This window comes from Salvelinus namaycush, chromosome 10 (genome assembly GCF_016432855.1).
Source record: "Salvelinus namaycush isolate Seneca chromosome 10, SaNama_1.0, whole genome shotgun sequence".
NCBI classification, from domain to species: Eukaryota; Metazoa; Chordata; class Actinopteri; order Salmoniformes; family Salmonidae; genus Salvelinus; species Salvelinus namaycush.
Window position 1 is genome coordinate 43017471 of NC_052316.1, and position 24494 is coordinate 43041964.

A 24494-nucleotide genomic window follows, 5' to 3' on the forward strand; every position below is an offset into this window, starting at 1 on the left:
AATTATCTTCTTTGTCTTGCTCACGTTGAGGGAGAGGTTGTTGTCCTGGCACCACACTGCCAGGTCTCTGACATACCCTATAGGCTGTCTCATTGTTGTCGGTGATCCGTGCCTACCACCGTTGTGTCATAAGCAAACTTAATGATGTTGTTGGAGTCGTGCTTGGCCATGCAGTCGTGGGTGAACAGGGAGTACAGGAGGGGACTAAGCACGCACCCCTGAGGGGCCCCTGTGTTGAGGATGAGCGTGGCAGATGTGTTGGTGCTTACTCTTACCACCTGGGGGCAGCCCGTCAGGAATTCCAGGATCCAGTTACAGAGGGAGGTGTTTAGTCCCAAATTCCTTAGCTTAGCGATGAGCTTTGTGGGCACTATGGTGTTGAACGTTGAGCTGTAGTCAATGAACAGCATTCTCACATAGGTGTTCCTTTTGTCCAGGTGGGAAAGGGCAGTGTGGAGATTGCGTCATCTGTGGATCGGTTGGGGCAGTATGCGAACTAGGGTCTAGGGTTTCTGGGAGGATGGTGTTGATGTGAGCCATGACCAGCCTTTCAAAGCACTTCATGGCTACCGACGTGAGTGCTACGGGGCGGTAGTCATTTAGGCAGGTTTCTTGGGCACAGGGACAATGGTGGTCTGCTTAAAACATGTAGGTATTACAGACTCAAGAAAATGTCAGTGAAGACACTTGCCAGTTGGTCCATGCATGCTCTGAGTACATGTCCTGGTAATCCATCTGGCCCCGCGGCCTTGTGAATGTTGACCTGTTTAAAGGTCTTGCTCACATCGGCAACGGGGAGCGTGTTCACACAGTCGTCCGGAACAGCTGGTGCTCTCATGCACGCTTCAGTGTTGCTTGCCTCGAAGCGAGCATATAAAGCATTTAGCCCGTCTGGTAGGCTCACGTCACTGGGCAGCTCGCGGCTGAGTTTCCCTTTGTAGTCAGTAATAGTTTGCAAGCCCGGGCCACATCTGCTGAGCAACAGAGCAGGTGCAGTAGGATTCGATCTTAGTCCTGTATTGACGCTTTGCCTGTTTGATCGTTCGTCTGAGGGCATAGTGGGATTTCTTATAAGTGTCTGGATTAGTGCCCTGCTCCTTGAAAGCTGCAGCTCTAGCCTTTAGCTCAGTGCGGAGGTTGCCTGTAATCCATGGCTTCTGGTTGGGATATGTACGTACGGTCACTGTGGGGACGTCGTTTCGTAGATTTATTTATTGATGAAGCCGTTCACTGAGGTGATATACTTGTGAATGCCATTGGATGAACCCCGGAACATATTCCAGTCTGTGCTAGCAAAACAGTCCTGTAGCGTAGCATCCTCGTCATCTGACCACTTCCGTATTGAGCGAGTCACTGGTACTTCCTGCTTTAGTTTTTGCTTGTAAGCAGGAATCAGGAGGATATAATTATGGTCAGATTTTCCAAATGGAGGGCGAGGGAGAGCTTTGTATGTGTCTCTGTGTGTGGAGTAAAGGTGGTCTAGAGTTTTTTTCCTCTGGTTGCACATGTGACATGCTGGTAGAAATGAGGTAAAATGATTTAAGTTTGCCTGCATTAAAGTCCCCAGCCACTAGGAGCGCCGCTTCTGGATGAGCATTTTCTTGTTTGTTTATGGCCCTATACAGCTTGTTGAGTGCAGTAAATAGACGGCTACGAAAAGTATAGATAAGGTACTCTACCTTAGGCGAGCAATACCTCGAGACTACCTTAATATTAGACATCGCGCACCAGCTGTTATTGACAAATAGACACACACCCCCACCCCTCATCTTACCAGACGTAGCTGTTCTGTCCTGCCATTGGACAGGATGTACAGGCTTCCTTCTTTTAACTCTGTCAATTATTGTGAAGTAACTAAAATGTTGTTGATCCATCCTCAGTTTTCTCCTATCACAGCCTTTAAACTGTTTTAAATCCCCATTGGCCTCATGGTGAAATCCCTGAGCGGTTTCCTTCCTCTCCGGCAACTGATTTAGGAAGGACGCCTGTATCTTTGTAGTGACTGGGTGTATTGATACACCATCCAAAGTGTTATTAATAACTTCACCACTCAAAGGGATATTCAATGTCTGCTTTTTCTTTTTTTACCCATGTTCCAATAGCTACTCTTCTTTGCGAGGCATTGGAAAACGTCCCTGGTCTTTGTGTTTGAAATTCACTGGTCGACTGAGGGATAATTGTATGTGTGGGGTACAGAGATCATGTTAAACATTATTATGGCACACAGAGAGAGTCCATGACACTTATTAAGCACATTTTTACTCCTGAACTTACACTATATATACAAAAGTATGTGGCCACCCCTTCCAATTATGCGATTCGGCTATTTCAGCCACACCCGTTGCTGACAGGTGCATAAAATCAAGCACACAGCCATGCAATCTCCACAGATAAACAGCCACACACAAGCCTAAGATCCCCATGCGCAATGCCAAGCATTGGCTGGAGTGGTGTAAGGCTCTCCGCCATCGGACTCTGAAAAAGTGGAAACGCGTTCTCTGGAGTGATGAATCACACTTCACCATCTGGCAGTCCAACGGACGAATCTGGACTTGGCGGATGCCAGGAGAACGCTATCTGCCTGAATGCATAGTGCCGACTATAATGTTTGGTGAACGAGGAATAATGGTCTGGGGTTGTTTTTCATGGTTCAGGCCCCTTAGTTCCAGTGAAGGGAAATCTTAACTCTACAGCATACAATGACATTCTAGATCATTCTGTGCTTCTAATTTTGTGGCAACAGTTTGGGGAAGGCCCTTTCCTGTTTCAGCATGACAATGTTCCCGTGCAGAAAGCAAGGTCCATACAGAAATGGTCTGTCAAGGTCGGTGTTGAAGAATCCGACTGGCCTGCACAGAGCCCTGACCTCAACCCCATCAAACACCTTTGGTATGAATTGGAATGCCGACTGCGAGCCAGGCCTAATCGCCCCAACATCAGTGCCCGACCTCATTAATGCTCTTGTGGCTGAATGGAAGCATGTCCCAGCAGCAGTGTTCCAACATCTAGTGGAAAGTCTGTTGAGGCTGTTAGAGCAGCAAAGGGGGGACCAACTCCATATTAATGCCCATGAGTATGGAATGAGACGAGCAGGTGTCCATATACTTTTGGTCATGTAGTATATTTAGGCTTGCCATAACAAAGAGGTTGAATACATTTCAGCTTTTCATTTTTAATTGATTTCTAAACATTTTCCCAAAAGATCCACTTTGACAATATGGGTGTGTAGACCAGTGACACAAAATCTAAATGGAATCCATTGTAAATTCAGGCTGTAACACAACAAAATGTGGAAAAAGTCACAGGCCTGGATGGCAGGAAGGTTGGCCCCATCCATTTTGGATACAGTAGTTCTCCTTGGTGTGACCTGAGGTCTTAGAGCCAAACGGAATGACTCCATTTCCAAAGGGCAGCTTAGTGTATATATATATTTCACCAGTGAAACACACACACACATATACGTACTGTATATATATATACACATGTGTTCACTTGGATGTAGATGCTGAGATTATGGTAAGGACACAGCTCCAAGGTTGACTCCTGCAGAAGTCCAAAAACATGTCAGAACCTGTCTCAGTCAAAAACAATGTAAATCAGGGCAATCACTGGGAGGAATGTAAATGTCCATAACTTAAAACATACATTTACACAGTGGGGCTTCAGACTTTGCAACAATATTTTATTACCTTTTACCCAGAGTAAAAATGTACATAAAAAAACAATTGAACGATGAAAACAGCCACCGTGAACTTTAAGATGAACTCAGAAAATAAAATTGTAAAGGAATTATTCACAAGTATAATAAATATGAGTCAGTGAGCAGAATAGAGGCTATTATCTGTCGGCATTTAACCAATATTTCAACTCTATTGGAAAAGCAGAATTCTATTAATCTAGAAGCATCGTGTCTTCTAAGAGAACATTTACAAAGTACCAGTGATGAATGAAACCAAGAGGAAAATACAAATCAGTGCAGAGTGAGCCACTCTTTACAACCAGTGTCCCTCTGCACAGAGAGAAAATGCCACCCTATTACCTATAGTGTACTACTATGGGCCCTGGTCTAAAGTAGTGCACTATATAGGGAATAGGGTGGCATTTGAGACATATGTCACCTCTGAGAGGGAGAGAGGAGGTGATGAGGCCTTGATTCTCCCCAGGGTGGGTCACTCCATGGCCCGTACCGTCTCCTCTGGGTTTTGTGTTGCCGTGGTGTTGGTGTAGGTGGGCACGCTGTATTTGGTGAGCACCGACTTGAACTGGTCCAGCGTGGCGTCGGTCCGCACCCCTGTTGGGTCAAAGTGGGTGCGGCTCACTCTGAAGCCTGCCTCCGTCAAGTACTGCAGGAACCTATTCAACCTGGAGAGAGGGGGATGGATTGATGAGAGGAGATAGAACATACATTTACATTGAGATCTTTTATTTGTGTAATAAGACTGTAATAACATAATATCCACTAAACCTGATTTAGAACCACAGAGCTCTTAATGGTGGAAGGTGGAAACACTGTGGCAACCCTTACATGTTTGAATACTGCTACCGAAAACCCCCCCGGAAACTGATGCGTTTTGACCTCAGGCAATCTTTATCAAAGTTGTGACATAGTGCTAGGGGTCACTCACTTGGGCATGTTCATGCCTCTGATGCTGTGGCGGTGAATACCGTAGTAGAACGCTGGGTGCTCCAGAGACCCATCTGATTTCAGCTTCTTCACCACGTTACCTGGCTCATCTCCTGTCTTTCTCTTCCCTGTGTTAAAGTAACATTACATCAACATATTGAATAACATTTCTACAACATGGCATCCAGTCTGAAAAGAGCTAATGTTGTAGACAGGAGAAGGAGCTAATGTTGTAGACAGGTGAAGGCCCCTCTCTTTATAACAGAATGTGTGTCTTGTTACCTGAGTGGTCAGCGGTGCCTGACTCCTCCACCTTCTGTACCTTGATGACTACACCACATTCCACTGGAGAGGAAACATACAACATGTCAATAGAATCCCTTCACCACCCGCCCCCTCCACATACCACGACCCTGGGCGACCCACGACATACCACGACCCTGGGCGACCCACGACCCTGTAGATTACCTTGGTTGGTGAGTGCAGTGGGCCCGTGAACAGAGGACTTGAGGGTTGTGCACTCTGACTCACATATCAGAGTCTTGACCAGAGGCTGAATATCCTCCATACTGTGCTGCACCGCTGCAAACAACATCCTCCTCAGGAACCCGGAGTTAAACAGAGGACCAGACCTGGGAGGGAAAAACATACGCAGGTTACAGTTAAACACTTAAAGATGGAGGCTTACCAGAACTACTTCACTGGTTAAAATATTGTCTATCACCCAATATATGCAAAAAGTTCTACCATAGCGGTCCCAGCTCCACCGCTGTCTTGCCAGGCATGCTTCCATGACAGTTGCAGGGCAGTTGTCTGTACAGGTTTTCTGTAGGGGGAAAAGTGAAAATCAGAACTACAGAGTCACTTCAAATTCCCCTCCACATGTACCGTCCTCTCTTCCTATCAGAAACCCCTGAACCATTTCCAGACTTACCCTCTACTCTACTTAACCTTCTTACCCTCCACCATGCTCCCCTGTTTGAGGAACACCCTCTCCTCACACCACTGGCAGTGGATGAGCTGTCTGATCCTCTTGGCTGACTCGTCGGCCTGGGTGGGACCCCTGAGGACTCTGACGACCACCAGGACAAAGTGTTCCACAGCCACCGCCAGCAGCACTTCTATGCCCTTATTACAGCGTGCCGCCGCCCTGAAAGGAATACACGCATGAGACAGATGCATGAAATACTACACACTGAAACACACACACACACTGAAACACACACACACACTGAAGCACACACACACACTGAAGCATACATCCCACACACACAAGTTACACTCTCACTGCCACCAGCATCTCAAAGCCACCCCAAAGAAAAACACACACAAGTTAAACAAAGACATACACAATGAAAATGTTACACACACACACAGTCACACACAGTAATTCAGTGGTAAATAAGCCGAGAGTATTTCACCTACCTGGCTACCATGCATGCAGCCAGCTCCTTGGAGTATTTCACCTACCTGGCTACAGTGACCAGCACCATGCGTGCAGCCAGCTCCTTGGAGTATTTCACCTACCTGGCTACCATGCATGCAGCCAGCTCCTTGGAGTATTTCACCTACCTGGCTACAGTGGCCAGCACCATGCGTGGAGCCAGCTCCTTGGAGTATTTCACCTACCTGGCTACCATGCATGCAGCCAGCTCCTTGGAGTATTTCACCTACCTGGCTACAGTGACCAGCACCATGCATGCAGCCAGCTCCTTGGAGTATTTCACCTACCTGGCTACAGTGACCAGCACCATGCGTGCAGCCAGCTCCTTGGAGTATTTCACCTACCTGGCTACAGTGACCAGCACCATGCGTGCAGCCAGCTCCTTGGAGTATTTCACCTACCTGGCTACAGTGGCCAGCACCATGCGTGCAGCCAGCTCCTTGGAGTATTTCACCTACCTGGCTACAGTGACCAGCACCATGTGTGCAGCTAGCTCCTTGGAGTATTTCACCTACCTGGCTACAGTGACCAGCACCATGCGTGTAGCCAGCTCCTTGTAGTATTTCACCTACCTGGCTACCATGCATGCAGCCAGCTCCTTGTAGTATTTCACCTACCTGGCTACAGTGGCCAGCACCATGCGTGCAGCTAGCTCCTTGGAGTATTTCACCTACCTGGCTACAGTGACCAGCACCATGCGTGCAGCCAGCTCCTTGTAGTATTTCACCTACCTGGCTACCATGCATGCAGCCAGCTCCTTGGAGTATTTCACCTACCTGGCTACAGTGACCAGCACCATGCATGCAGCCAGCTCCTTGGAGTATTTCACCTACCTGGCTACAGTGGCCAGCACCATGCGTGCAGCCAGCTCCTTGGAGTATTTCACCTACCTGGCTACAGTGACCAGCACCATGCGTGCAGCCAGCTCCTTGTAATATTTCACCTACCTGGCTACAGTGGCCAGCACCATGCGTGCAGCCAGTTCCTTGTAGTATTTCACCTACCTGGCTACAGTGGCCAGCACCATGCGTGGAGCCAGCTCCTTGGAGTATTTCACCTACCTGGCTACAGTGACCAGCACCATGCGTGCAGCCAGCTCCTTGTAATATTTCACCTACCTGGCTACAGTGGCCAGCACCATGCGTGGAGCCAGCTCCTTGGAGTATTTCACCTACCTGGCTACAGTGACCAGCACCATGCGTGCAGCCAGCTCCTTGGAGTATTTCACCTACCTGGCTACCATGCGTGCAGCCAGTTCCTTGTAGTATTTCACCTACCTGGCTACAGTGGCCAGCACCATGCGTGGAGCCAGCTCCTTGGAGTATTTCACCTACCTGGCTACAGTGACCAGCACCATGCGTGCAGCCAGCTCCTTGGAGTATTTCACCTACCTGGCTACAGTGGCCAGCACCATGCGTGCAGCCAGCTCCTTGTAGTATTTCACCTACCTGGCTACCATGCATGCAGCTAGCTCCTTGTAGTATTTCACCTACCTGGCTACAGTGGCCAGCACCATGCGTGCAGCCAGCTCCTTGTAGTATTTCACCTACCTGGCTACCATGCGTGCAGCCAGCTCCTTGTAGTATTTCACCTACCTGGCTACAGTGACCAGCACCATGCGTGCAGCTAGCTCCTTGGAGTATTTCACCTACCTGGCTACAGTGACCAGCACCATGCGTGCAGCCAGCTCCTTGTAGTATTTCACCTACCTGGCTACCATGCATGCAGCCAGCTCCTTGGAGTATTTCACCTACCTGGCTACAGTGACCAGCACCATGCGTGCAGCCAGCTCCTTGGAGTATTTCACCTACCTGGCTACAGTGGCCAGCACCATGCGTGCAGCTAGCTCCTTGTAGTATTTCACCTACCTGGCTACCATGCATGCAGCCAGCTCCTTGGAGTATTTCACCTACCTGGCTACAGTGGCCAGCACCATGCGTGCAGCCAGCTCCTTGTAGTACTCTGTGCGGACTATATTCGAGCCATAGTGGCGCATCGTGACGTTCAGAGACTTGGAGTAGAGGGATCCCGTGTCCGTGGACGTCACAGAGATGATGCCCAGGTTCCGGATGTTCCGGAAAGCAGAGTCCAGATAATTGACCGCCGTGCCGAACGGGTCAAGGTGTCTGAGGGGGTCACCATGGAAACAACGGTTGGTTTGTGTTCGGCTTGATGGATAATGTGAAGCGTCTATAGAACCACTGCTGGCCATCATATACTGTAAACAGGGTTATTGAATGATACAACATTGGGCTCTGAAGCCTTCTAGACTGACTGACTGTTTGACAAATGACAAGACAAACGATTGAGGAGAAAAGGAAAGGGGGTAACATTTCTCACTACAGAGATGCCCCTCCCCATCTCCTCCCACCACCCCCATCAATAAGACGTTCCCTCCCCATCTCCTCCCACCACCCCCATCAATAAGACGTTCCCTCCCCATCTCCTCCCACCACCCCCATCAATAAGACGTTCCCTCCCCATCTCCTCCCACCACCCCCATCAATAAGACGTTCCCTCCCCATCTCCTCCCACCACCCACATCAATAAGACATTCCCTTCCCATCTCCTCCCACCACCCCCATCAATAAGACGTTCCCTCCCCATCTCCTCCCACCACCCCCATCAATAAGACGTTCCCTCCCCATCTCCTCCCACCACCCCCATCAATAAGACGTTCCCTCCCCATCTCCTCCCACCACCCCCATCAATAAGACGTTCCCTCCCTATCTCCTCCCACCACCCCCATCAATAAGACGTTCACACCCCATCTCCTCCCACCACCCTAATCAATAAGACGTTCCCTCCCCATCTCCTCCCACCACCCCCATCAATAAGACGTTCCCTCCCCATCTCCTCCCACCACCCCCATCAATAAGACGTTCCCTCCCCATCTCCTCCCACCACCCCCATCAATAAGACGTTCCCTCCCCATCTCCTCCCACCACCCCCATCAATAAGACGTTCCCTCCCCATCTCCTCCCACCACCCCCATCAATAAGACGTTCCCTCCCTATCTCCTCCCACCACCCCCATCAATAAGACGTTCCCTCCCTATCTCCTCCCACCACCCCCATCAATAAGACGTTCCCTCCCTATCTCCTCCCACCACCCCCATCAATAAGACGTTCCCTCCCCATCTCCTCCCACCACCCCCATCAATAAGACGTTCCCTCCCTATCTCCTCCCACCACCCCCATCAATAAGACGTTCCCTCCCTATCTCCTCCCACCACCCCCATCAATAAGACGTTCCCTCCCTATCTCCTCCCACCACCCCCATCAATAAGACGTTCCCTCCCCATCTCCTCCCACCACCCCCATCAATAAGACGTTCCCTCCCCATCTCCTCCCACCACCCCCATCAATAAGACGTTCCCTCCCCATCTCCTCCCACCACCCCCATCAATAAGACGTTCCCTCCCTATCTCCTCCCACCACCCCCATCAATAAGACGTTCCCTCCCCATCTCCTCCCACCACCCCCATCAATAAGACGTTCCCTCCCTATCTCCTCCTACTCACATGTAGTCAAAAGACCTCAGGTGCATGATAACGTTGGCATCCATCTTGGCGACCTCCACGGTAGCGATGGGCACCCCGTCCACGTCCCCCGCCCCCCCGTCAGGGACCCGGGATGACCCCCGCGACCCCTCCACCCGGATGTGGTTGAGGTTGCAGTTCTCGCGGATCATCTTGACACACACCTCATTGATGTCGGTTATGGTCACCTTGACGGCGTTCCGCAGGTGCTTGGCCCACTGGAGTCCCATAATGCCTGTGGCCCCAAACGCATCCAGACTCTCCAACGGGTTCCTCTCCTCAGCCAGGACCGCCAGGGAACAGAATACTAGCTGCCTGTAACACACACACACGCACCAACACTTTCAGTCAGTCACTGTTCTTTTTCGAAACCAAATCAAATGTAACATTGTTGAAGAGGTTATTGTTTGACCTGTTGGTCTTCATCTTGCGGTTGAAGTAAGTGTCAGTCTTCTGTGGGGTCGTATGGTTGGGCATGAGCTGAACATTGGTCCCCAGCTCTTTCATTATCTCATAGGCCTGTCCAGACGGAGCTGTCAACCAATGAGAAAAAGGTGAGAGAATACATTTTCAATCTGCATTTCCAACTGTGTATAGAAGGGTTGTGTTTTGTGTTTTGGTCAAGGTTGAGTATTTAATTATTTTTTTTACATTTAACTAGGCATGTCAGTTAAGAACACATTTTTATTTACAATGACGGCCTAGGAACAGTGGGTTAACTACCTTATTCAGGGGCAGAGCGACAGATTTTTACTCTTGTCAGCTCGGGGATTTGATCTACCAACCTTTTGGTTACTGGCCCAACACTCTAACCACTAGGCTACCTGCTGCCCCTAGTATAAATCAATCAATCAAATGTATTTATTGTCAAAGTGCTATACAGATACTTTGGTTTCGTGTTTCACTTAAGGTTGGTGAGAGTTCACCTGGCTCCTCAAAGGGCACATCAGAGCTGCCTGAGTAGCTGGCCTCAGTCTCTCCCTTGTTGACGTGGCGTTTCAGGTGACTGATCATGTCCGTCTTGCGGGCGATGGTGACTGAACACACTACACAGTGGTAATGTGCCACCAGCCTGCCTGGAACCTGGGCGAGAACACATACACACACGGTCATCATAGTACCATGCTTCATACAGTAACACACACACACACACACACACACACACACACACACACACACACACACACACACACACACACACACACACACACACACACACACACACACACACACACACACACACACACACACACACACACACACACACACACACACCATAGTACCATAGTACCATAGTACCATAGTACCATAGTACCATAGTACCATAGTACCATGCTTCATACAGTAACTTTCATGCAATTAGAGTTGATTTGGACAGAAAAAAATAAAGACAAGTGGCCCTCAGTCATTTCTGGTGTTGGTTATCAGGTGTGATGGACAGAGTTTCACCTGTTCTCCATTGGGGCTGGGGATGGGCCTCAGCTGTCTGCAGGGCAGGTGACAGATGCACATCTTCTGACCTGTGGGGTGAGGGGGGGGTCAGAGGTTATTGTAGGTCATCATCAGGGAACATCGTACTACCAGTTGATGCCATATCCCTTGAAAACCTTCCCATAACTGTACTGCTGCCAGCCCTGCGGTATCATTTAACTCCAGTGTTACACTTCACTGACTGACAGTGAATAATATGACAATCTTTACCAGTGATTGCTTAGGAATAGGAAGCCAAAATCTATACAAGTTACACAACTTACTCAATGACTTTCCTAAAGCATTTCTGCTCACATCTGGCAGGTAGTCTAGCAGTTAAGAGTGTTGGGCCAGTAACCAAAAGGTCGCTGGTTCGATTCTCCGAGCCAACTAGGTGAAAAAGATGTGCCCTTGAGCAAGGCACCTTAACCCTAATTGCTCCTATAAGTTGCTCTGGATAAGAGAGTCTCTTAAATAACTAAAGTATAAATATAAAATACATCCTACTTGGCAAACACTGGTTCACTTAAATGATGTGGAATAGACATTAAATTGACATATGTGCCCAGTGGGATAGCTCTGACTACCATTCATATGGAACTTGGTAAGTACTGATCCTCTCACTATCCAAAAACCTGTTAACACCTACATAGAGCTGAGTCAACCAAGCCGTGTGCTAACGGTAGAGACTCAGCAGGTGGGAAGACAACAACACCAGTTTGTGTGTGTGTGTGTGTGTGTGTGTGTGTGTGTGTGTGTGTGTGTGTGTGTGTGTGTGTGTGTGTGTGTGTGTGTGTGTGTGTGTGTGTGTGCGTGTGTGCGTGCGTGCATACTGTAGTAGACAGCATAGCAATATAATCTTTGTATGGTGATGATGGTACCTTCAAACTCCACATAGACCTTCCAGTGGAGGTTCTGGAGGTGGCGTCGTAGCTTGTGGCTGTAGCAGGCCTTAAACTTCTCCTCAGGGCATAGTGGACACGCCTTCCTCCCAGCTGTGGAAAACAGAGAGAGCAATGAGATTGGAACTGGTAAATACAAAAGCATAGGAGGGAAGACTATTTCTATACTTAAGAAAGATTATCTTGCCTCCGTTTAGGTCGGTCAGCACCTCCAGGCCCTCTAGTTTGGTCTGGATAGAGATGTGTCTATCTGTAACATTAGTGTTGAAAGGATCGTTAAACAAAATCCTATACTCATGGTCATACTCATCATCTAGAATCAAAGGCAACTGAATGCATTCAAATAATGTATAGGTACTGGACTCATTTCTGGGTCTATATACAGTGAATGGTGTTTTTATTACCGCTGGTTGTGGTTGATGGTTTGGCATCATTGTCCCCTGCCAGTGTCTCAGTCTTCCCCACAGTACTACTGGCTGAAGATGCATCATCCTCAGCAGGCTGTCTCTCTTCTGGGACCAGTGTGTCTGAGACTCCACCACCTAATGGACAAGTTTAGACTGGACTCGATCAGAATATCATACCCCAAATGATTCATAAAGAGTAATTTCAAATATGTATAGTGGGAAATAATGAATTATGTGTTTTTCCCAAGATTTGTTGAGTCACAGAACTTAGTGATGCTCATAGCCTCCTAGGCAACATCAATGTTAAAAGGTTACCTGGTTTCTAAATGAGAAACATGCACTGGACTAAAAGAGTTCCTATGATTTTCCTTCGTATTTTTAAATTGTCTTTGGGGAAGGGGGGGGAACAATATAGATTGTCAGAATTAAATGTGCGGTGCGATGATGTACGTAGGTTGGGTTTCGAAATTGTGATCCGCTGCAACCCCTACGGTCCTATTGCGGAGCTCCGTGACCAGACCATTGCTACGTAAAATATAAAACGAGGACAAATGTAAATCGAAGTATTTAATCAACACAATGTGAAGACAGTTCGATATATGTACGTTATTTGTAATAGCTACGTTTTTCACGGCAGCTTATTTCCTGTTATCAAGATTATTTACTACTAGGTCCCATGGTGGAGCTCCGTGGTGAGGCCCTCATTTACTTCAGCAGTTAAAAAGTCGAAATCAAGGCATATTTATCTCATAATACGGATGCTGGATGTATATTGTATTGTGTATAAATTAATATTGTCTTTGGTTTTCACTAAAATATAGACAGTCGTAGTTTTCGAACCTTTTATATCGACGTCCTCCTGGTGTAGTTGTTCGGCGTCTCCTTCCTTGAGCTCCGCCATTTTACTAAAGTAGAGAGAAATACGCAGGCTATGCTTTTTACTCCCCCTACGCAAATTGCGTAAACTTTCATTTTAATCACTTTTTATTATTTGAAGAAACAACGAGATAACAATTATAGAATAGTATAACAAAATGAAGACATCTAAGATGTCTGGGTTAAATATATACATTAAACTTACTACGCAATCACTTGATTATCCTTAAAGGGGCAATCAGCAGTTGCTACATACATTTTTGGATATACATTAATGATATGTACCTATAGATTTTTTTAGGAATATAGCTTATATATGCCTAATGAGCATAGTTTAACGGTCTTACCCTATCACAACCCAAAATATTTACATTGTTTTACTCCAATGTTGGTAAACAAAGTAAATGTAAACAAACACTGTATAGCCTCAAAACATGGATATCATAAGGTGAATGCACCAATTTGTAAGTCGCTCTGGATAAGAGCGTCTGCTAAATGACTTAAATGTAAATGTAAATGTAAATGTAAACTATAATATTAATATAATGGATGGTCAATTCTTGCAACCAACCTTGGTCTATGAATATGAGAACGATTGCATTTCTCGAGCCTCATCCCTCAACTTTTAACCGAAACAGAGTGGTAGGTTCGATTTGCTATTGTTTCAACTGATTAGCCCTTTAAACAAATCATGAGAAATATGTTATGAAGAATCTACTATCCTTCATATTAACTTTTGTCCACGATATAAAAATTCACATTTCTGAACCGTCAAATATGTAAGTCTACAAACTACACATCCCATGATCCTCCAGAACCTCTGTTTCCGTTCAATCTGACGTGTACGGATGTTTTGTTACAGTGGTCTGCTCAGTAGCCCAAGGTAAGCGTGATTGTAGGGCTTTAGCAAACCTTCTTAGTATCTCATTTAAATGCATTTGTCAATGGAAGTTTCTCACATTTTGATAAAACCAGTGTTGTGCACACATTCAGTAAGTTCATTATGAGTGTCGTGGGTATATCACACGTGATGATGTTGATTTGGAACAATTGCTAGCTCGCTAACCTAGATAGGATCTCCTAACGTTAGCAACTTTGGAACTCTACTGTAACTGCCAGTTCATTCTAAGATAGCTGACTTAGCTATATACATTGAAGTAAATATTCAATAACCTTGATTTTACTAGGTATGTATTCAGTTAGCTAGCTACATTCACATAACTCTATTTGAGCACTTAGCCTCATGTTTCTTCTCCACAAATTACATTCAGACTGTATTGTATCACTGCGAGTTTCAGGGGAACATTGCGTAAGTACCTAGCCAATGAGAGACCTTAAAGTATCTCTGTGAGGTCAAAACATTGACTCCAGTCTCTATTGGAAGTTGGATTCAGAGATGATCTGTCTTGTCTTTGTCTTTGAATGAAGGATTCTGTTATAAGAGAACATCTCAGCTGATATTTTGTTAATTTTCTGTATAGGTTTCTCTTATTTAACAGGAATTTTCTACCAAGATGTCAAAGAAGTCCAAGAAGAAGAAGAAGCAGAAGAAGGAGAAGGAGACATATAAGTTATCTTTTTCCTCCAGTGAGGTGAGGAGCTTGCTGACATTTGTGACCTCAGAGTCTTCTCTTACATCTCTTACTAGGAGTGTTAACCAAGGCTAAATGAGTGTTTTTTGTTGTTGTTTTGTCTTGAATCTAGCAGTCGTCACAGAAGGAAAAGGGCACCAAGAAACGCAGTAGTGCAGAGGGGAAGCACCATGGCAGCTGTTCTGCAGAGGAGAAACGGGGGAGAGAGAAAAGAGTTAGCCACTCCACCCCAGGGAATAGTGCAGCAGGAAGCAGTCACAAGAAAGACAGGGATTTCAAAAAAGCTCTTTACAGACTGGAGAGAACAACCTCGCAGGGTGCAGCGGAGGGAAAAAACGCCTGTCCTCTTACAACCCTTCCTCGGGACAGCTCTGTGAGGAAGAGTTGCCCCAGCCAGGATGGGTCGGCTACCACCGGGGTCAAGATCGCAGACAGGGTTTCTTCCAAACCAGTCAGCAGTCTGAGCGCGAATAAGACCCAGTCCCAAAATGTGGAGAAGATCCCTACATCCCAGGGAAGCTCCAGTAAGCCAACCGACAAGAGCCCCTCCAAAACAGCCTCGAGCAGACTGACGACCAGTCCCAGGTCCCTCATGGCCCAGCTGAAGGAGCAGAGGAAGACGCTGGTGAAAAGGAGGTCCAGACCTGAGGAGAAGCCTGGCATTGGGAAGGACCACACCTCCCATGGTAGGAGCTACCAGGACCCCCAACTGTCCCTGTCACTGGCTGAAGAGATGAGGGAGAAGAGGAGGAAGCTAGTGAAGAGGAGATGTGAAGAAGAAAAGGAGGATGTTTTAAAGGCTAAACGGGACAAGAGTGGAGCAAAATCCTATAGTCTTCCCTCTAACAACAACAACACCACCACAAAGCAGTCCTCCACCTCTACTAAAAATGCTACCTTTGATAAAATCTCAACCACAGCAAGACATAGACCTACCACCCAAAAGCAGGGGAATGTCTCTGATCTGTCCAAAACATCAGCGACATCTAAGTCCATGTGTGCCGAGGTACAGATGCCGCTACCCAAACCTCAGCTGCCTCTCAATTTTAAGATCCCAAAGAAGTCCAAACTTGTGCCACTGCCAGTTAATCGAGCCATCTGGGGGGGTGACCAGGAGGATGATAACGACAATAAGCCCATCAGTGCTAGAGTGAAGGTGGTGTCTCCTGCTTCTAGGCTTTCTCACCAGACAGGAAGTGCGTCCAAACTTTGGAAACCAAGGAGTGTGTCCAAACTTTGGACACCAAGGAGTGTGTCCAAATCTTTGAACTCCAAAGACGGTGTGTCTGCTGCTGTGAACAGAAACAAGCAGCACAAATGTGAAACGGTTCCAGAATCTTCCAAAGTTTCTAAAGAATTACGGCCCAGTTCAGCTCAAGAGAGGACATCACCACCCTGTAACATAACAACTTCCCCTGAAGACTATATAGAAGACTATGATAATGACCAAGAGGTAGATTTCTCAACATCATGACCAAATATTGATACGTGTGTGTCCGTAAGCTTGCGTTCAGTGTGTGTGTGTGTAAGCACATCCTCTGTGTGTGCTAGATGCAGCTGGTGGAGGAGCTCCATCTGGCCCGCAGTGAGAAGAGGCTGGAGCTGAATGTGGTGGAGATCTATGGAGAACTCACCAGCATGGACATCGACCCATCAGAGGAGGGTATCACATTCACACTCAGTGAGAGAACCACCACTAACAACCCCTCCACACATACAAGCCAAACAATTACACAGAGGCACTATGCCGTGACCCAAGTGTTTTAATAGAAGGTGTATAAGACATTAGGTTTGTCCCGTCAGTGCCTTCCTCCTCAGTATGCACATAAGGCCATTGGGGACGGACTCAGTATTAAAACCCTGCTCTCTGCTCACCTGTGTAGGTAAAGAGGAGGATCTTCAGCAGGATCTGATCGTTGTCCTGGACACCAACATCCTTCTCAGTCACCTAGACTTTGTCAAGAAGATGAGGTCACATGGCCTTGGAGGTGTGTGGAAGGGACACTGTTTAAAAAAATGACTATATTAAATATATACCACTACCCCAATTCCAATCACTCATAGAATACAGTTCTCCTTTTGATCGACTCTCTCCTTCATCAACCTGCTCTTCCCTTCTTCCTCAACCTTCTCCTATTCCCCCACCTCTCCTCCTCCCTTCTGCCTCAACCTGCTCCTATTCCCCCACCTCTCCTCCCTTCTTCCTCAACCTTCTCATATTCCCCCACCTCTCCTCCTCCCTTCTGCCTCAACCTGCTCCTATTCCCCCACCTCTCCTCCTCCCTTCTTCCTCAACCTGCTCCTATTCCCCCACCTCTCCTCCTCCCTTCTTCCTCAACCTGCTCCTATTTCCCCACCTCTCCTCCTCCCTTCTTCCTCAACCCGCTCCTATTCCCCCACCTCTCCTGCCATCCTCCCAAACCTCCCCCATCTCCCCCTCCTCTCCCTCACCTCCCTCAGCTCTAGGTCTCCCCACAGTGCTCGTACCCTGGGTGGTACTACAGGAGCTAGACTCTCTGAAGAACAGGAAGAGGCTGTCCAGCTCTGTAGCCCACCTGGCCACACCTGCCGTTCATTACATCTACACCTGCCTGAAGAGCCAGGAGCCTCGACTCTGGGGCCAGTCCATGCAGCAGGCCTCTCAGAGCAGCCGTGAGTCCCCTATGTATTCCCTCCATTGGCACGGACTGAACAATAGTTCCTCTGGACTGCCACCTGCTGGCAATAGCAGCACAGTGCTATTTCAACTCGGTGCACGCAGCATCACAAAACTACTTGTTTCAATGATGAGCAGTCATGCTAGTAGAATCTCGCCCTTTCTGCAGAACCTCTGCCAAACTCTGTTTTACATGTCAGCAGTAACTAGCAGGTTCACCTCTCTCTTCAGTGCTGAGGTGATGGTCATGACGCATGTCTCCTGTCCCCTCTCTCTCTCTCTCTCTCTCTCTCTCTCTCTCTCTCTCTCGCTCTCTCTCTGACAGAGGGACTCAATGCTGAGAATAATGACGACAGAGTGCTGCAGTGCTGCCTGCAATACCAGAGTCTTTACCCAGAGGGTGCTCTCATCCTTTGCACGTGAGTCCACTCCCACACCCCTGCTGCAGTGTGTCTGCCTGTCTTTCCTCTGCAGATACATGCAGGAAAGGTTTGACAGTGTGTGTGTGCGTGCCTGTCTGGAGATAGTTCTGTATGTGATATGGTGCTGTTTGAAAGCGATACTGCTTGTCATCAGTATTCACTTCTTCATTTCACTAAGACTTCCTTTACAAGCGGTCTCACACTGTCTGGTCGCACACACACTCACACTCTCACACTCTGTCTCACTTGGTGTGACGTGCATTTGTAGCAATATCTTTCTGTCTGGTTGATTTGATTGTGTGTGTGTGTGTCCACAGTAATGATAAGAACCTGTGTAGTAAGGCCTTGCTGAGTGGGGTGAAGGCCTTCGGTAAGGCTGACCTGGTGGAGGTGGTAGACAGGCTCAAAACGCCTGGTGTCCACAACCTGACCCCCACCCAACCCCACACACAGACCCCTGTCAGCACACAGACACAAACCCTCATCCGCACCCCGAGCCAGACCCGTGACCACCAGAAACCCAGCCCCTTCCCAGGCCGGCAGCAGAATGAACAGAGCAGGAGCGATGGAGGGAAAGAGAGAGAAATGGAAGAGAAGAGAAAGAAGGCTGCAGAAGAGGCCCGGGAGCTGAGCAGCTGTGTGTCAGTACTGGAGGACTGTCTGAAAGAAGCGCTGTCTCAGGTGCTGGAGATTGAGATGAAGGCAGCCTATGAAGAACTGTGGACAGAGGTAAACTCCACAATCTTCTGGTCAATTCCAAATCAGCCAATCGGCTGTGTCCAGATTCTCCATCTTTTGCACAATCCCTGTCATAGATTTTACTATGATGGAAACTCCCTCCAGCCGTTGCCTACCCCAGTCCCATGCTTTTCAATCCATGATAGGGAGGGTGCAAGTGCACACTTCAGGAAAAGTGTGGAGAATCAGGATGCCTTGGCCTCAAAGTATTGAGCAGATTTGTAGATGTGGAATTGTGCTCAGTGTTTCCCCTCTGACCTTTTTCAGCAGTAGTAGAAAGGGTAGTGAGGGGGTGGGTGTCATATTTTTTGCAGTGGTCCCAACAATTTAGCAATAAAAGTGACTCTAAAATGGACATTCACCAATAAGACATTCACCAATATATTCCTATTGGGCAAAACATATTCTGAAACAAGTGCACGTTTTTATAGTCACAAGATGTAGTCATTGCGTGTAAGGATATATATGAAAATACTGTCAAATAAAAGATGACATTCTCTACTGTCACCTAATATGAACATTCTATCTCATTCTAGCCCCCCCAAAAGATGTCCCTCAGTGTCCAGAGACATGGATGGGAGTGTATATACAGAGAGGAAGCTTGAACTACGTAAAGTGATCAGATGTTGGCTATCATTTTGTAACCTACATTTTTGTTTGGAAACGATAGATCGTATATCTGAAACCGCCCTGGACTCTTGAAGACCTTCTGCAGTGTTTCAAGAAACACTGGATCTCTGTCTTTGGCAACATCGTCCCTCGAAATCTGCAGCAATCCCTGGAAAACCTTCACAACTTCTTTTTCTCAGGTGAGAAACCATGACATCACTGTCAGATTACAGCAGTCTCAAAATGCAATCAATATCTCTCTTTGGGAACTACAAATGTAAATGAGCTGTTATCTAGTGCAACACATCTTTTCTCAGTTTCTGAGACTTATGTTTTTGTTATACATTGTCCAAATAAACTATAAATAATGGGGGAAAAACAATATAAAATGTTGTGTGTACTTTGAACACTTTGATGGAAACTAGTACATTTGCATGCTAAAAATAAATAGTGATATCCCTTAAAATGGGCCCAGTGAAGTGTGCTGCAAATAGAGTTCTCCCTGGCTAAAGCACAGTGCTATACTGTCTACACTAGCGCTCCTACTGCTCTACAGAACTATATTCAGAATAAGGCTCTGCAGAGAAGTGTGTCAGAAGCAAAATGCTGACTGAGTGGTTAACTGCAGTAGCCATACTAAGCATGCTGCTCAGTGTTGCCCTGGCTCTGTTTGTCGTTGTATTACATTAGCAGCTGTAGTGTGCGTGTGTGTTTCCCTGTTCATCATACTCTCTCTAGCATGACCCCCCCCCCCCCCCCCCCCTCCCTATTCTAATCTTGGGTGGACCAGCCAGGACTCTTAGAGAGTTGAGAGGAAGGGAGGGATGAACGGTGTATATCGAAGAATCCAGAAGTGGAAACTACTGCAGTGTGTTACTGTTTGTGTGTGTAGGTGGATGTGCACGGAAGTGAAGTGACATTAGGTATAAACACACACACCGTAAATTCCTACAAGTCTTCCTATTCTCCATTAAATGTACTGGCTCTGGTTAAATAACTACTGTAATGTCAGGACAAACTGGCTCTGGTTAAATAACTACTGTAATGTCAGGACAAACTGGCTCTGGTTAAATAACTACTGTAATGTCAGGACAAACTGGCTCTGGTTAAATAACTACTGTAATGTCAGGACAAACTGGCTCTGGTTAAATAACTACTGTAATGTCAGGACAAACTGGCTCTGGTTAAATAACTACTGTAATGTCAGGACAAACTGGCTCTGGTTAAATAACTACTGTAATGTCAGGACAAACTGGCTCTGGTTAAATAACTACTGCAATGTCAGGACAAACTGGCTCTGGTTAAATAACTACTGCAATGTCAGGACAAACTGGCTCTGGTTAAATAACTACTGTAATGTCAGGACAAACTGGCTCTGGTTAAATAACTACTGTAATGTCAGGACAAACTGGCTCTGGTTAAATAACTACTGCAATGTCAGGACAAACTGGCTCTGGTTAAATAACTACTGCAATGTCAGGACAAACTGGCTCTGGTTAAATAACTACTGCAATGTCAGGACAAACTGGCTCTGGTTAAATAACTACTGCAATGTCAGGACAAACTGGCTCTGGTTAAATAACTACTGCAATGTCAGGACAAACTGGCTCTGGTTAAATAACTACTGCAATGTCAGGACAAACTGGCTCTGGTTAAATAACTACTGTAATGTCAGGACAAACTGGCTCTGGTTAAATAACTACTGTAATGTCAGGACAAACTGGCTCTGGTTAAATAACTACTGCAATGTCAGGACAAACTGGCTCTGGTTAAATAACTACTGCAATGTCAGGACAAACTGGCTCTGGTTAAATAACTACTGCAATGTCAGGACAAACTGGCTCTGGTTAAATAACTACTGCAATGTCAGGACAAACTGGCTCTGGTTAAATAACTACTGCAATGTCAGGACAAACTGGCTCTGGTTAAATAACTATTGCAATGTCAGGACAAACTGGCTCTGGTTAAATAACTACTGTAATGTCAGGACAAACTGGCTCTGGTTAAATAACTACTGTAATGTCAGGACAAACTGGCTCTGGTTAAATAACTACTGTAATGTCAGGACAAACTGGCTCTGGTTAAATAACTACTGTAATGTCAGGACAAACTGGCTCTGGTTAAATAACTACTGTAATGTCAGGACAAACTGGCTCTGGTTAAATAACTACTGTAATGTCAGGACAAACTGGCTCTGGTTAAATAACTACTGTAATGTCAGGACAAACTGGCTCTGGTTAAATAACTACTGTAATGTCAGGACAAACTGGCTCTGGTTAAATAACTACTGTAATGTCAGGACAAACTGGCTCTGGTTAAATAACTACTGTAATGTCAGGACAAACTGGCTCTGGTTAAATAACTACTGTAATGTCAGGACAAACTGGCTCTGGTTAAATAACTACTGTAATGTCAGGACAAACTGGCTCTGGTTAAATAACTACTGTAATGTCAGGACAAACTGGCTCTGGTTAAATAACTACTGTAATGTCAGGACAAACTGGCTCTGGTTAAATAACTACTGTAATGTCAGGACAAACTGGCTCTGGTTAAATAACTACTGTAATGTCAGGACAAACTGGCTCTGGTTAAATAACTACTGTAATGTCAGGACAAACTGGCTCTGGTTAAATAACTACTGTAATGTCAGGACAAACTGGCTCTGGTTAAATAACTACTGTAATGTCAGGACAAACTGGCTCTGGTTAAATAACTACTGTAATGTCAGGACAAACTGGCTCTGGTTAAATAACTACTGTAATGTCAGGACAAACTGGCTCTGGTTAAATAACTACTGTAATGTCAGGACAAACTGGCTCTGGTTAAATAACTACTGTAATGTCAGGACAAACTGGCTCTGGTTAAATAACTACTGTAATGTCAGGACAAACTGGCTCTGGTTAAATAACTACTGTAATGTCAGGACAAACTGGCTCTGGTTAAATAACTACTGTAATGTCAGGACAAACTGGCTCTGGTTAAATAACTACTGTAATGTCAGGACAAACTGGCTCTGGTTAAATAACTACTGTAATGTCAGGACAAACTGGCTCTGGTTAAATAACTACTGTAATGTCAGGACAAACTGGCTCTGGTTAAATAACTACTGTAATGTCAGGACAAACTGGCTCTGGTTAAATAACTACTGTAATGTCAGGACAAACTGGCTCTGGTTAAATAACTACTGTAATGTCAGGACAAACTGGCTCTGGTTAAATAACTACTGTAATGTCAGGACAAACTGGCTCTGGTTAAATAACTACTGTAATGTCAGGACAAACTGGCTCTGGTTAAATAACTACTGTAATGTCAGGACAAACTGGCTCTGGTTAAATAACTACTGTAATGTCAGGACAAACTGGCTCTGGTTAAATAACTACTGTAATGTCAGGACAAACTGGCTCTGGTTAAATAACTACTGTAATGTCAGGACAAACTGGCTCTGGTTAAATAACTACTGTAATGTCAGGACAAACTGGCTCTGGTTAAATAACTACTGTAATGTCAGGACAAACTGGCTCTGGTTAAATAACTACTGTAATGTCAGGACAAACTGGCTCTGGTTAAATAACTACTGTAATGTCAGGACAAACTGGCTCTGGTTAAATAACTACTGTAATGTCAGGACAAACTGGCTCTGGTTAAATAACTACTGTAATGTCAGGACAAACTGGCTCTGGTTAAATAACTACTGTAATGTCAGGACAAACTGGCTCTGGTTAAATAACTACTGTAATGTCAGGACAAACTGGCTCTGGTTAAATAACTACTGTAATGTCAGGACAAACTGGCTCTGGTTAAATAACTACTGTAATGTCAGGACAAACTGGCTCTGGTTAAATAACTACTGTAATGTCAGGACAAACTGGCTCTGGTTAAATAACTACTGTAATGTCAGGACAAACTGGCTCTGGTTAAATAACTACTGTAATGTCAGGACAAACTGGCTCTGGTTAAATAACTACTGTAATGTCAGGACAAACTGGCTCTGGTTAAATAACTACTGTAATGTCAGGACAAACTGGCTCTGGTTAAATAACTACTGTAATGTCAGGACAAACTGGCTCTGGTTAAATAACTACTGTAATGTCAGGACAAACTGGCTCTGGTTAAATAACTACTGTAATGTCAGGACAAACTGGCTCTGGTTAAATAACTACTGTAATGTCAGGACAAACTGGCTCTGGTTAAATAACTACTGTAATGTCAGGACAAACTGGCTCTGGTTAAATAACTACTGTAATGTCAGGACAAACTGGCTCTGGTTAAATAACTACTGTAATGTCAGGACAAACTGGCTCTGGTTAAATAACTACTGTAATGTCAGGACAAACTGGCTCTGGTTAAATAACTACTGTAATGTCAGGACAAACTGGCTCTGGTTAAATAACTACTGTAATGTCAGGACAAACTGGCTCTGGTTAAATAACTACTGTAATGTCAGGACAAACTGGCTCTGGTTAAATAACTACTGTAATGTCAGGACAAACTGGCTCTGGTTAAATAACTACTGTAATGTCAGGACAAACTGGCTCTGGTTAAATAACTACTGTAATGTCAGGACAAACTGGCTCTGGTTAAATAACTACTGTAATGTCAGGACAAACTGGCTCTGGTTAAATAACTACTGTAATGTCAGGACAAACTGGCTCTGGTTAAATAACTACTGTAATGTCAGGACAAACTGGCTCTGGTTAAATAACTACTGTAATGTCAGGACAAACTGGCTCTGGTTAAATAACTACTGTAATGTCAGGACAAACTGTGGGGTTGTTTACAACTGGCCTCTGTGTTTTCTCATTGACATATGTGAGTGCGTGACTACATGTGATCGTGTGTGTGTCTGGTTATGTGTGTACAAAGTGTGTGTGTACTCTGACGTTCTGGTCTCTCTCCTTAGGTAAGTCAGTAGAGCATAGCTCTACACTGCTGGCTCTGTATGAGGCTAGAGAGCTGCTGCAGGCCTTCGGCTGCAGGTCAGACTACGATGGGCGTGTCCGACCGGCCCTCGCCTCCCTGAACACCCTGCTGCAGAGGATACTCCCTCAGGTACGCTGCCTGGAGCTTATTCAGGACTGCAACGTCACACGGTGGCAAATCCGTTTTCTTTATGTTTTGGACCCAAGTTGTCTAAAGTTGTTCAAACTTATTTGTATAGATTTCTTGTGCGTTTCTTAAAATCTCTTACAGTTTTACCGTTGAGCTCTCGTCTA

General features: G+C 46.0%; 2 protein-coding genes across 5 annotated transcripts in view; one reads left to right on the plus strand and one right to left on the minus strand.

The window, feature by feature from the left end:
- Nucleotides 1-3652: 3652 nt before the first annotated feature.
- trmt1l (tRNA methyltransferase 1-like) lies at nucleotides 3653-13331 on the minus strand. Its single transcript, XM_039002902.1, has 15 exons — nucleotides 13229-13331; nucleotides 12386-12523; nucleotides 12169-12231; nucleotides 11961-12074; nucleotides 11059-11129; nucleotides 10536-10692; nucleotides 10022-10142; nucleotides 9592-9924; nucleotides 7982-8194; nucleotides 5584-5774; nucleotides 5372-5450; nucleotides 5093-5256; nucleotides 4907-4969; nucleotides 4626-4752; nucleotides 3653-4362 (listed from the first exon to the last, which is right to left on the minus strand). The coding sequence occupies exons 1-15, from the start codon at nucleotides 13287-13289 to the stop codon at nucleotides 4170-4172; spliced, it is 2088 nt and encodes a 695-aa protein (XP_038858830.1). The 5' UTR covers nucleotides 13290-13331; the 3' UTR covers nucleotides 3653-4169.
- Nucleotides 13332-14092: 761 nt separating this feature from the next.
- swt1 (SWT1 RNA endoribonuclease homolog) overlaps nucleotides 14093-24494 on the plus strand; it is a 42104-nt gene continuing 31702 nt past the window's right edge. For 2 of the 4 annotated variants that reach the window (XM_039002903.1, XM_039002906.1), the window contains exons 1-10: nucleotides 14093-14147; nucleotides 14746-14856; nucleotides 14969-16309; nucleotides 16408-16537; nucleotides 16740-16844; nucleotides 17317-17508; nucleotides 17838-17931; nucleotides 18252-18663; nucleotides 19343-19481; nucleotides 24182-24330. In XM_039002903.1, the coding sequence (XP_038858831.1) occupies nucleotides 14779-14856; nucleotides 14969-16309; nucleotides 16408-16537; nucleotides 16740-16844; nucleotides 17317-17508; nucleotides 17838-17931; nucleotides 18252-18663; nucleotides 19343-19481; nucleotides 24182-24330 (2640 nt within the window). In that variant the 5' untranslated portion in view covers nucleotides 14093-14147; nucleotides 14746-14778. The remainder of the gene's footprint in view (nucleotides 14148-14745; nucleotides 14857-14968; nucleotides 16310-16407; nucleotides 16538-16739; nucleotides 16845-17316; nucleotides 17509-17837; nucleotides 17932-18251; nucleotides 18664-19342; nucleotides 19482-24181; nucleotides 24331-24494) is intronic. The other 2 variants (XM_039002905.1, XM_039002904.1) reach the window with 2 other exon arrangements.

Excerpts from the sequence above, each read along its gene's own strand:
- trmt1l (XM_039002902.1), bottom strand. The coding sequence starts at position 13,289 with ATGGCGGAGCTCAAGGAAGGAGACGCCGAACAACTACACCAGGAGGAC. Across the intron at positions 10,143-10,535 it reads TGTGCCCTTTGAGGAGCCAG|CTCCGTCTGGACAGGCCTAT; the intron begins GTGAACTCTCAC and ends ATTGGTTGACAG. Across the intron at positions 9,925-10,021 it reads CGCAAGATGAAGACCAACAG|GCAGCTAGTATTCTGTTCCC; the intron begins GTCAAACAATAA and ends TGTGTGTTACAG.